This window comes from Eucyclogobius newberryi, unplaced genomic scaffold (assembly GCF_026437365.1).
Source record: "Eucyclogobius newberryi isolate DKJ021-1_F unplaced genomic scaffold, fEucNew1.0.hap1 SCAF_5, whole genome shotgun sequence".
Classification (NCBI taxonomy): domain Eukaryota; kingdom Metazoa; phylum Chordata; class Actinopteri; order Gobiiformes; family Gobiidae; genus Eucyclogobius; species Eucyclogobius newberryi.
The window spans coordinates 34,598,179-34,611,332 of NW_027316167.1; the positions used below are offsets into that span (position 1 = coordinate 34,598,179).

Below are 13,154 nucleotides of genomic sequence, written 5' to 3' on the forward strand. Positions count from 1 at the left end.
CTCCGTTCAATGGGCCGCGAAGGGGTGGGAAATTCACGCAAAGTTTGGAAATGTTTGAATTTTGAAATGTAAATTATTTTTATAAAACATCATATTTTTGTAAATGATTGTGATTTTTTTTTTTTTTAATCAAGAAACATTCATTTTAGACTGTCAGCAAAACACGCCTGTCCTCCTAAAATTGTAAAAAATTGGTAGGTTTTGTGTTTTGTGAGACGCTCTGATTGGCTACGCTCGGGTGGTCCGCCCCAGTTTCACTTCTAAGTCTGAAAAAGGCTGTTTTAAAGCTGCGCACGAGCCAGAAAATGAACACTTGTGAGTATAAACGGCGTGCCAGAGGGTTTGTGAGCGCTGTGGACGAGTTACACATTTAAAAACTCACTTGTGAAAACCAGGGCCTCCACCTTTAAGGTCAACTTTTTACTGCTATTTCTCTTTCGCTGAGTGAAATGTGGCATGTGATTAACTGAACATGTTCGGAATGTGTACAGTAAAAGATGGCACTGATAAAGGATGTCTAAATGCACGTTATCACGCACCACACAAATGTGCGTATTGCTAAGAGACAACCTTCAGACGTCTTTAAACCTAACTCCCTCAAGCAGAAAAGTTACACCAAGCACCTTTAAATATTCTACTAATCTCGATTAATATTCTTGATTTAAGTCATATCAACCCATGGTATTTATTCTGTTTTTGCAGTGCACATAAGGCAATAAAGGTGCAACATCCAAAAACTTTTCATGAAACAAAAATCGCTCACTTGTTCTGTAAAAATATCCCACCGATCCCCGTTTGTATTCTCAGGCTTCGGCCATGTTCAAAACGTGTCTTTTCAAGTGTCTTTTTGGTCTTTTGACTTTTTGCAGCTGCTGCCGTTTTCCAAGAGAGTTCAGGAGCAATGCACAGTTCAGCCTGCAGGGGGCTTCAAAGGTCACTACAATGCACATTTCAGCCTGCAGGGGGCTCCAAGGGTCACTACAATGCACAGTTCAGCCTGCAGGGGGCTTCAAAGGTCACTACAATGCACAGTTCAGCCTGCAGGGGGCTTCAAAGGTCACTACAATGCACAGTTCAGCCTGCAGGGGGCTTCAAAGGTCACTACAATGCACAGTTCAGCCTGCAGGGGGCTCCAAGGGTCACTACAATGCACAGTTCAGCCTGCAGGGGGCTTCAAAGGCCACTACAATGCACAGTTCAGCCTGCAGGGGGCTTCAAAGGTCACTACAATGCACAGTTCAGCCTGCAGGGGGCTTCAAAGGTCACTACAATGCACAGTTCAGCCTGCAGGGGGCTTCAAAGGTCACTACAATGCACAGTTCAGCCTGCAGGGGGCTTCAAAGGTCACTACAATGCACAGTTCAGCCTGCAGGGGGCTTCAAAGGTCACTACAATGCACAGTTCAGCCTGCAGGGGGCTTCAAAGGTCACTACAATGCACAGTTCAGCCTGCAGGGGGCTTCAAAGGTCACTGTCTTCAGATCGAGAGCCCACGTGGAAAAGCATCACGAGTCAAGAAGTTCAAAGATGTCAGCGGCTTAAATCTCACGCAGGTTTTATGGAATATTTAGAAGGATATTGTTGTTTTTGGCAATTTATTTGTCAAAAAGTGGAAGGGGAAAAAAGACCATAAGCTGTAAATGCTTTTAGAATTATGATCCTTTGCATTGGTTATTCACGTGTCCAAAATATTGTTTATGTTTAGAGATATTTTTGATAATTATTAGGTCTGCAACAATTAATAGCCTAATAGACTATAAGATAATAGTAACAATTGTAGTGATCATTTTTGTCAAATGATTATTTGTGTTGCACATTGAGACTTTTTAAAAATCAGATTCTGATTCCAATAGCATTACCAACCAAAAAAGACGATCAAAGACTTCTAGAAAGAGAAAAAAGAGTGTTATTGATGGAAATCTGAAATAGTTTGTTCTTTTTTTTTTAATAATTTTGATTTAATGTCACTGTGTTTGTTATAAAAGGGAATTTTTATAAGTCTGTATGACGATAATCAAACTACGATTCACTTTCACAGCCCCAGTGGTCGATAATACCAATGTTTAATGTCTTAAGTTGATTGTTTTTGTGATGTTGCAGCCGGAACAAATTCACCAAAACAGGAAAGAGTTTATCCAAACAGCAGGATCCTACACAAACCTTCTGGTCTGGAGAAAAAACCCTGTCGAGATGATTAACATTAGGCCTCAGTGGATATCTTTTCTTGATTTTTGTTGTCATGGTTAGTGAAAAAAGGGGGGAAATTACAATAACAATATTTTAAAATGTGTAGTTTGTAGCCAAAACAGCAAAGAAACTGTTCATACTCCAGATTTTCTCTCTAAGTGCCTTGTTCACAGCAGAATCTCAGCCTTAATTTATACCTTTTCTTGATTTTTGTTGTCATGGTAAGTGAAAAAAAGGGGGAAAAGACGTTGCCGTTAACAGATTGAAGTCTCGCTGTTTAAAGTCTTCCATCCGTTGCCAAAACGATGTAGGATGTCCTGGGCTCACACGTCCTCGTACAGCAGCATCCCGTTGAACACGGTCAGCGGCTCCACCGAGTGCGCCAGTTTGCCCATCACCAGGTCGATGCAGACGGTGTCGCCGACCTGGAGCGGCAGGATCAGGTTGAACACGGCCAACGACCCGGCGCTGGTCTTGGCCTCGGCCACGGGGTTGTTCTCCAGGCCCTCGGGCTGGTACCCGCCCGAGTCCACGCGCGCCATGCCGTAGTTGGACTTGGACAGCACCGCCTCCAGCTTCTCGTTCTTGTAGCCGGTCAAGACTGCGCTGAAGAAGTAATGCCCGTCGACAGGAGCGGTGAAGACGCCTGTGACAGAGTTCAGACGAGGAAAAGGTTACTACGACAACGTTCATTTGGTCTTCTTTTGACATATCCACACAAAACGTAAAGTGCCCCTTGTTTGTATATGACCAAAATATGAACGAATGAACAAACAATGTCTCGTACAAAAGTGAGTGCGTGTCATTCAAAGTGTGTGTTTCCTGTTTGGTTTGACCTGTTTCTGGGTCGTAGTAGTTTCCTTCGTTCACAAAGATCTTGTCAAACGCCACAGTCCCGGGTTTCTCCATTGGGAACGTGAGCGCCGCCGAGAAGGACAGTTTAGGGATCAGAACGTCGACGCCGGGACCACCTGAACACACCAACGACACAAACGACGTGGGACGAGGTTCAGATTGAGACGTGTCGCTGATCGAGCAGAAAACATACGGGGAACAAATACTTTGCCTGATTTATACTTATATTCATCTGGAATACTTTTTTAACAACAACAACAACAACAACAGTAACTGTGTCCTGGTTCAGTTACATTTTCTTTTTTTGATTTCAGAAAACAGTAATTTTTGAACTTCACAGAATTAGTGAGGAAAAATCTAAAATGCAACTCCAAAGGTTTTCTCGTGTGAAAAAGCTTCTCTTCATCTTTAAATAAATGCAGAATCTTCATGCTGTAATATATATATATATATATATATATATATATATATATATATATATATATATATGTGAAACAGATTAAATACACACCTGTTTCGCCTTTGGGACCTGTAAAAACAAATAAAACTTATAAAAGATCTTCACATAGTATGACATCATGGAGCTAATTGGACTCATCCGTGTTCACCTGGAGGTCCTCGAGGTCCGACGGATCCTTGTCGACCCGGCGGTCCAGGAAGACCCGGGTAACCATGCTCTCCCTGAGGCCCTGGAGGTCCTGGGGAAGACAAAATAAAAACACTTTGTGAAATGTCCTCTGTTTTAGAAGGGAAAAAAAACTTACAAGAATTAGGAAACTGGTAAAAAATATACATGTATAAAATAAAATTGTATGTTTATCAGCGAGATCAAATACATATTATGTATCAGGCATAAATATGTTTATTCTAAATTAAAGTGCTGTACATGATACGAGGCCATGGTTCTCAACCGGAAAAAGGTGGCTTGCCCCCTCCAGGTGGTGGAGAGTCCTCTCCCCAAGTGGAGGAGTTCAAGTATCTCAGGGTCTTGTACACGAGCGGATCGCTGCATCGGACTGTTGTGGCGAAGAAGGAGCTGAGTCGAAAGGCAAAGCTCTCTATTTACCGGTCGGTCTACGTTCCTACCCTCACCTATGGTCATGAGCTTTGGGTAGTGACCGAAAGAACAAGATCGCGGATACAAGCGGTCGAAATGAGTTTCCTCCGCCGGGTGGCTGGGCGCTCCCTTAGAGATAAGGTGAGGAGCTCGGCCACACGGGGGGAGCTCGAAGTAGAGCTGCTGCTCCTCCAGCTGAGGTGGCTCGGGCATCTGTTTCAGATCCCTCCTGGGCGCCTCCCTGGGGAGGTGTTTGTGGGCATGTCCCACCGGGAAGACCCAGGACACGCTGGAGGGACTATGTCTCTCTGTGGCCTGGGGACCCCGCGGGATCCCCCCGGAGGAGCAGGAGGAGGTTTCTGGGGAGAGGGAAGTCTAGGAGTCCCTGCTTAGAGTGCTGCCCTCACGACTCGGCCCCGGATAATCAAAAGACAATGGATGGATGTTATATTTGTGCGCATGTGCAATTAAAATTACAATTAAAAACTTCACAAAAATGTCCTTCTCACACCGCTGACCTTGTCCCCGCTCCGTCCCTGCAGGTGCTTCTCTCACCTCTGACCTCGCCCTCACTCTGTCCCTGCAGGTGCTTCTCTCACCTCTGACCTCGCCCTCACTCTGTCCCTGCAGGTGCTTCACTCACCTCTGACCTCGCCCTCACTCTGTCCCTGCAAGTGCTTCACTCACCTCTGACCTCGCCCTCGCTCTGCCCCTGCAGGTGCTTCTCTGACCTCTGACCTCGTCCTCACGCCGTCCCTGCAGGTGCTTCTCTGACCTCTGACCTCGTCCTCATGCCGTCCCTGCAGGTGCTTCTCTCACCTCTGACCTCGTCCCTGCTCCGTCCCTGCAGGTGCATCTCTGACCTCTGACCTCGTCCTCATGCCGTCCCTGCAGGTGCTTCTCTCACCTCTGACCTCGTCCCTGCTCCGTCCCTGCAGGTGCTTCTCTCACCTCTGACCTCGCCCTCACTCTGTCCCTGCAAGTGCTTCTCTCACCTCTGACCTCGCCCTCACTCTGTCCCTGCAAGTGCTTCTCTCACCTCTGACCTCGCCCTCACTCTGTCCCTGCAAGTGCTTCACTCACCTCTGACCTCGTCCCTGCTCCGTCCCTGCAGGCGCTTCTCTCACCTCTGACCTCGTCCTTATGCCGTCCCTGCAAGTGCTTCTCTCACCTCTGACCTCGCCCTCACTCTGTCCCTGCAAGTGCTTCTCTCACCTCTGACCTCGCCCTCACTCTGTCCCTGCAAGTGCTTCACTCACCTCTGACCTCGTCCCTGCTCCGTCCCTGCAGGCGCTTCTCTCACCTCTGACCTCGTCCTTATGCCGTCCCTGCAGGTGCTTCTCTCACCTCTGACCTCGCCCTCACTCTGTCCCTGCAAGTGCTTCTCTCACCTCTGACCTCGCCCTCACTCTGTCCCTGCAAGTGCTTCTCTCACCTCTGACCTCGCCCTCACTCTGTCCCTGCAAGTGCTTCTCTCACCTCTGACCTCGCCCTCACTCTGTCCCTGCAAGTGCTTCACTCACCTCTGACCTCGTCCCTGCTCCGTCCCTGCAGGCGCTTCTCTCACCTCTGACCTCGTCCTTATGCCGTCCCTGCAAGTGCTTCTCTCACCTCTGACCTCGCCCTCACTCTGTCCCTGTAAGTGCTTCACTCACCTCTGACCTCGCCTTCGCTCCGTCCCTGCAGGTGCTTCTCTCACCTCTGACCTCGTCCCCGCTCCGTCCCTGCACGTCCTTCAGCGCGTGGCTCAGGCTGGAGTTCAGGCTCTTGACCCGGCGGTGAACATCGTCCTGGCTGCTCTGGATCAGATCGATGAGACCTCCATGAAGCACCACCGTGTCGTTCAGACCTCCCACACAGGACCACAGGCTAGAGACGTGACGGTTCAGGCCTGGATGGGTCAAAAAGTGTAAGAGCTTTGAAATGGGGAAACCACACATGACTTTCTCTCAGTCGGGAAATAACAAAGGAAAAATAAACAAAAGCTAGCTTGCCTCGACATGCTAATGTAAACACAGTTGTAATGAAGGTGATTTGAGTCAGAGACTGAAGATGATTGACGGACTTAAAAACGGCATAGGAGACATCCGGATCTCTACCTTTGACGTCACAAATCTGTTAAAGTGTGTTTTTGTGAGAAAAGATGAGCTATGAGCTGAATATATGTGTCCTTTCTTTATGACCCGAAACCTCACTTCTGATGCTCAAACTGTGTGTTTCTGCTGCTGACCTTTCACTTTCATGTGATGCTTCTTCATGTCTTCAGATGGTGGACATGGGTTCTCATACTCTCAGGTTAATTTCTGACTGCAGAGCCCTCACACATCACTGTGACTTGTACTCATGAGTGGTTCACTTTTCTTCAAAAGGAAATGCTTGGATTTCTGCCTTCGTACATTTCTACTTCACATAGAGAAGTGTTGACTCCTACTCCTGATGGTCAAAAGGTCAGCGGCTGCGCTTTGTTCCGCTCACAGAGAACTGGGGAGGAACCGACGAAGCCTTTTTCTACTCGGCTCCTTTTGTTCCAAACATGTTGCAAAGATTGGAAACTGACATGTGTGCGTTAAAACCCAGCTGAAAACCTTAGAGACTTGTTTTTCATGACCAGTGTTCATCATGTTTGTACTGTCTGTTGTAACTGTGTTGAACTTTGCTGCCTCTTAGCCAGGACTGCCTAGAAAAAGAGGTTTTTAAGGGTAAATCAAATAAAAAATGGGGGAAAGCTCCTACTTCTAACCACACACTGCCCTCACACACAAACTCTAACTGCAGCAGGACAACTTTACCTTCTCTGATCTTGCTGATGGAGTCGGTGACGCCGTCCAGCCGCCCGCAGACGCCCTCCAGTTTGGACAGCCTCTTCTCCAGCCCTTCTCCGGACCTGCGACACTCGCCCAGCTCCGCCACGACGCCGCCCTCAAACCGGCGCCGGTCCTGGGCCACTTGGTCCCAGCGCTCCCTGCTCTCCTCCACGTGCTCCGTCACCTCCATCTGAATCTTATCCAGCTCCGAGATGATCTTGTCTTTGGTGTTTCCTGTGGGAGATGTTCACAAGACTCACAAGTCAAGAAGTGTGACTGAGCATTTTCATCGAACTATTGTAAGTCGTTGGCAGGAAGGTAACGTTTAAGTTACCAATCTGGAAGACAGGAAGTACTTGCTGAAATTGGTAACTGTGTATCAGACCACATGCTCCTAACCTGTGGGGTGCCCCAAGGGACCCCTTCTGTTCAACTTCTACATGCTGCCGTTAGGTCAGTTGATAGGCAGTGAAAATGTGTCCTATCACAATTATGCAGACGACACTCAGATCTATGTTTCACTGTCGGCAGGTGAATATGGACCAGTGGATTCACTGCATCCAACAGATCAGTTTGTGGATGCAAAACAACTTTCTCCAGCTGAACTCAGACAAAACTGAAATCATCGTCTTTGACCCACAGAAACAAAAGGTGTTAGCGTCACCTCCAGAGTCTCGCTCTAAAACCTACAAATTAAGTTAGAAATCTGGGGGTAATAATGGACTCAGATGTGAACTTTAACAGCCACATCAAATCAATAACATCAGCAGCTTTTTACCATCTAAAAGACATTGCCAAAATAAAAAATATAGTGTCTAAACCAGATTTGGAGAGACTTATCCATGTGTTTGTCTTCAGTAGATCAGACTACTGTAACGGCCGCTCACTGGTCTCTCCAAACGAGCTGTAAAACAGCTGCAGTTCATCCAGAACGCTGCTGCTCGGGTCCTGACTAGAACCAGGAAGTATGATCACATTAGTCCTGTTCTCAGGTCTCTGCACTGGCTCCCTGTGGCTCAGAGAAGAGACTTTAAAGCAGCTCTGCTTGTGTACAAGTCTCTCCATGGCCTAGCACCAAAGTACATCTCATCATGTTAGTGCCATATGAACCATCTCGGACTCTGAGGACCTCAGGAACCGGCCTCCTGCTGGTGCCAGAGTCAGGACTAAACATGGACCGGCCTCCTGCTGGTGCCAGAGTCAGGACTAAACATGGACCGGCCTCCTGCTGGTGCCAGAGTCAGGACTAAACATGGACCGGCCTCCTGCTGGTGCCAGAGTCAGGACTAAACATGGACCGGCCTCCTGCTGGTGCCAGAGTCAGGACTAAACATGGACCGGCCTCCTGCTGGTGCCAGAGTCAGGACTAAACATGGACCGGCCTCCTGCTGGTGCCAGAGTCAGGACTAAACATGGACCGGCCTCCTGCTGTCTCGTAGAAAACTCATCCAAATGTGTCTGGACTTGGGAGTGTACACATTTTTTTATGTTGGAAAAAAATGTACAAGAGGCGACAAAAACAGTAAATGAAGCGCTCATAAAAGTAAAACTGGGGTTCTAATGGTTTTCAGATTTAGCGTTGCTGTAAAATGAAAAATAAATATGCCATCTAAGAAATACAGCAAAACAACCACAAATGACAAACAAAATTATGAAAGTATGTACAATGTAATGCTTTAAACTACCAGTGGAAAGTATAAAACTGGGGCAGAAAACAATTAAAGAGTGAAATGTGCTGATCTTTGCTTTGTTTTTTTTAGTTTCTAGACTTTATATATGAATGTCTTTGTTTGCCTTTGCTATAATAACCCCTCAGACTACACGGAAAGTACTTTTTAATGTACATGTCTGTCAAAGTGGACTTCATTGGGAAATTGACCAATTCGACAGACTTTGGACTAAATGTATACAAATAATAAATATATACAAATAAATAATACATCAGCACAAAAGGCGCACAGTAATAATACTTGTTGTCCTACATTATATATCCCATTTAGTCCGTCATTTTGTTTTTCGAAATTGAAAAAATATATATATACAGAAAACTTAGTGGAGTAGAAAGTACAGATATCTGCTCTCAAATGTGCATCCACTTGTACAGTACTTTTACTTTGTGGTTACTGCTTCTGATGATTGAGAGTCTCACCCAGGTCCGTGATGACGCTGCTGTGCTTGTGTATCGTGTGTTCGAAGCCCCTCAGCGAGTCGTTGATGGCGCTGAAGGAGACGATGACCTCGGAGAGCTGGCCCTGCAGAGCCTTGAGCTGCACGCTGCCCAGGGGCCCCTCGATCACGCTGTGCCCGTCCAGAGGCTTCACAGGGGCCGGAGAAGAGCCACCCAAACCGGGGCCGCTCGACTCGCCGCCTGGGAGAGAGTCAGGGGTCAATGTTCAGGCTGAGGGGGTTTAAAGACTGTTACAAGCGTTCATTTAGAGCAGGCATGTCCAAACTAGGGCCCGGGGGCCAAATGCGGCCCTCAGACCAATTTTTGTAGGCCCTCCAGCTTCCTGCTATGTTGGCCCAAACAACAAAAACTAGTACTTTTTACTGTGAAATTGGGAAAATTCAGGCTTATTGATGTTATACCAATGTTCCAGGTCTAATTAAAGGTGTGGAGGCTCATCGCAATTACATCAAATGCAAATTTTTTGAATGATTCACTTTGTCATTCAACAAATTCGACATTGTCAAGTTGTTTGTGGCCCTCTGCCCCGTTTAAGTTTCAAAAGGCGGCCCTTGGTGAAAAAAGTTTGGACACCCCTGATTTAGAGGAAATAAGGCCCTGGAAAATGGACAAATTGGACCAACATTGGACCAAATAGAACTCCTATTATGATTTGTGTGCCTTCATTTTCTTTTTTTCCTCATTAGTTTTAATTTAAAATGTTTATGTTTTTCTCTGGTCTTGCCCTATTTGTTTTTAATTTTTCTATGTTAAAAAAAATAATAAAAGTTTAGTTGGATGTGGAATGCTGAGGTCTGCTGCAAATCTACTGTTGAAAATGTTTAGGCTAAAAAATACGAAAGAAAAAAAGAAAAAAAATCACACAGAACATGTTTTTATTAGAACTAAAAAGACAAATTCAAAAAGACTAACAAACAGGAGTCCACAGTCTATAAACTGTTTTTTTTACTGTACCTACACTGCATTTAGTTCAATAATTTTTCTACTTTTTATTTCTTGACCTACGAGGGCTGTATTCTTTACCTTTTAATCAACAACAACAACAACAACAACAACAACAACAACAACAACAACAACAACAACAACACAGTTATTTAGGTAGAATGTAATTTTAAAGTCTAAAAAATTACAAATGGTGACAAAAATGTAGTATTTTGTAATGTCAGTCCACACCTGTGTCCGGTCCGGTCTTGCACTGCCCGCTGCACCTCTGGACGTCCTGTCTGAGGAGGTGAACCTGCTCCTGGAGCCTGGAGCAGCAGAACTCTCCTCCGTCTGCACCAACAGAACCAAACAGGTCCAAAGATTTGTGAAGACTTCTAAGTGTAACTGAAAAGCCTTCACTGACAGAGCACATTATTTAGGACGTAAAAATCAACAGAAGGTAAAAAACTGTTCAAGTGCAGCTGCTCGACAGGCCTGAGGAGGGCGCCGTGAGCCTCAACATGATGGAAATAAACCACACAAAACCAATGCTAAATCAAAAAAAGAAGAAAAAAGTAAATCAGTCAAATTATTCTGGGAGACATTCAGATGGTCAAGGCCAGGAATCAAACCCACAAGCACTGCACATGTGCAACACCTCGAACCACCACACCACCAGCCAAAAACAAAAACTATAAATGACATTGTGGAAAAGAAAGAGAGAGAGAGAACATGCACATGTCACAATGAAGATCTGATGGAAGTGAGATCATGAAGATTCTGCTAAAGATTCCTAAAGTGGAACTGTGTGTGTTTACTTTGAAAATGTACTTAGTTACAGAATACTGAATTACACTGTATTAAAATGTCTTTGTAACGTGTCTAAATGTTTATGCGACGCTGCCAAATCCTTGCAGTTTAAATAAAACTGCAAAACAAAGTCAAGAGAAGTGGACCAGACCAGGGCTGAAGAGAATAAAGACGACTCAAACATGCATAAATCACACTGAATAAAAGTGGTTTAATCATGAGAAGTGAAACAAGGTTAAACGCTCCTAAAAGTCACTTTCGCATAGATCTCCTTTAACGTGAATTTGACCTGTAAACACAATAAATAATTTTGGACAAAAGACATTTTTGGACAAAACAATTTAACTGAATCTCTAGAATACCTTCACTTTATAACATAAATAAAACGCATCATAAGATTAAAACTGCTGTTTGTCGCACCGTTTATCACAGATTAGAGAAAGAATTGAAGCGATTGCACTTGCAGAATTTTTATCTTTAATACAGTGCAGTTTGTACCACAATGTATTTATTTTATTTTAGAAAAGTAACTGTACTCTGCATATCACCAAATACTAGAATACAGTGACACAAAAAGAGTATTCTGAATATCTTTTTCTTTGGTTCATAAATTGAGATACACTTGAACATCTCGTACCTGAGCCTGTCGAGTCCTGGTTCGATCCTCGGGCTGAGTCCAGTCGGGTCTGGATGGTCCGGATCTGGTCCTGGATCTGGATCAGGGCGCGGCGCGAGGAGTCGTTCATCTTCCGGAGCTCGTCGTCGACGCGTCTGCACGGCTCGCAGTCGTGTCCCAGAGTCTCCACCTCCGTCACGATGCGGTGGAAGTTCTCGCCGTGATCTCCCGTGAGGTCTTTGATTTTACGCACGTCCTGACTCAAGTCCACCACCTGCAGGAGGCGAGTGGGGTTTACATCGGCGACACGGGCGACAAACCGGGCGACAAACTGGGCGACACTTTAGTCTTTACGGGACAGACTCGTGCAGTGGCTCTAAAACTTTTCACACCAAGAACCACCTAAAGTAATGTTTGGCTTTTCGAGTAGCTCCAGATCTAAACTCAGGTCTAAATCAGGGAAAAACTAGGTCTAAAATGTGAATAAACCAGATCTAACATGAGAATAAATGACAAAATTAAGGTGTTATATGGTATTATTGTGTGTCAAATCATAACTATTGTGTCATTTATATGGATTTTTGCTCTTGTTTACAGTCTGGTTGCTAGGTAACAGCTGTGGAATTACCTCTACCTGTGTCATATTTGTGCTCATGTCCAACCAGGAAGTACAATTATAACCTTTACAAAAATGGTAGAAAAAGCTTCAGTTGTAGTCATCTGGACTCAGTTAGAAAAAATAGACGTTTCGACTCTCATCCAGCCTGTGGTTACCCCGCTTGGGCTCTCAACAGAGTGAAGAGAACCAAGAAGAAGGAGAAAAGGGAAACTGAACAGAGAAGGAAGGGTGTTTCTATCCCTTATGTGTCTGGCCTGTCGGAAAAACTGCAGAGAATTTTTAGACAACACAAAGTCCCTGTTTATTTTAAACCAGGAAACACTTTAAGACAAAAACTGGTTCACCCAAAGGACAAGTTGCCGACTCAAAAACAGAGCAATGTAGTTTATTCGATCCAATGCAGTGAAGAAAGCTGTAAAGAACGTTACATAGGTGAGACCAAACAGCCTCTACACAAGAGGCTTTATCAGCACAGAAGAAATACAAGTTCAGGACCTCAGAGCGCCGTGCATCTCCATCTTGAAGCCTCTAATCACTCGTTTGAAGACGGTGAGGTGAAGGTTTTAAGCAGGGAGAAAAGATGGTTTGAAAGAGGAGTTAAGGAAGCAATTTTTGTTAAAAAAGAAAAACCTTCTTTAAACAGAAACGGAGAGCTAAGGTTCAATCTTCCTGTAGTGTACAATGGGATCCTGAACGCCTGGAGAGGTAGAGGACCAGTACCAGGACATTTAGATGTTAATCAGGTACTCAGGGTGGGTGAGCCAGGGTCTCACAAAGACAAAGGGGAGACTAATAGCCCATTAAAGGGTTGAATAGGCTCGGTAGATACCAAGAGGGTAAGTTTCTGTTGAAACAAACAACTCTTTCTACTTCAGGAAGGCTCCTCCCAATGGGCTGGACTTACCACAGAATAGTATAAATATCGGAGTTCTCGATCTAAATTCTTTTATTGACAATGACTCTTGGATGAGAGTCGAAACGTCTATTTTTTCTAACTGAGTCCAGATGACTACAACTGAAGCTTTTTCTACTATGGAACACGCCTGGACGAATGAGGGATTACACCAACATACTTTACAAAAATGGTCAAATCGG

At 45.1% G+C, this 13,154-nt stretch overlaps 1 protein-coding gene and 1 long non-coding RNA gene across 2 annotated transcripts in view; one reads left to right on the plus strand and one right to left on the minus strand.

The window, feature by feature from the left end:
* Nucleotides 1-2,483: 2,483 nt before the first annotated feature.
* Nucleotides 2,484-13,154, minus strand: part of LOC140381253 (EMILIN-1-A-like) — a 55,983-nt gene continuing 45,312 nt past the window's right edge. Inside the window, exons 8-16 of the mRNA XM_072465286.1 lie at nt 11,462-11,714; nt 10,263-10,365; nt 9,052-9,287; nt 6,888-7,136; nt 5,798-5,989; nt 3,650-3,739; nt 3,553-3,570; nt 3,023-3,157; nt 2,484-2,832 (exon numbers count right to left, since the gene is read on the minus strand). Of these exons, the coding sequence (XP_072321387.1) occupies nt 2,510-2,832; nt 3,023-3,157; nt 3,553-3,570; nt 3,650-3,739; nt 5,798-5,989; nt 6,888-7,136; nt 9,052-9,287; nt 10,263-10,365; nt 11,462-11,714 (1,599 nt within the window). The 3' untranslated portion in view covers nt 2,484-2,509. The remainder of the gene's footprint in view (nt 2,833-3,022; nt 3,158-3,552; nt 3,571-3,649; nt 3,740-5,797; nt 5,990-6,887; nt 7,137-9,051; nt 9,288-10,262; nt 10,366-11,461; nt 11,715-13,154) is intronic.
* Nucleotides 4,129-13,154, plus strand: part of LOC140381255 (uncharacterized) — a 246,014-nt gene continuing 236,988 nt past the window's right edge. The window contains exon 1 of the long non-coding RNA XR_011931237.1: nt 4,129-4,298. This is a non-coding gene — a long non-coding RNA (uncharacterized lncRNA). The remainder of the gene's footprint in view (nt 4,299-13,154) is intronic.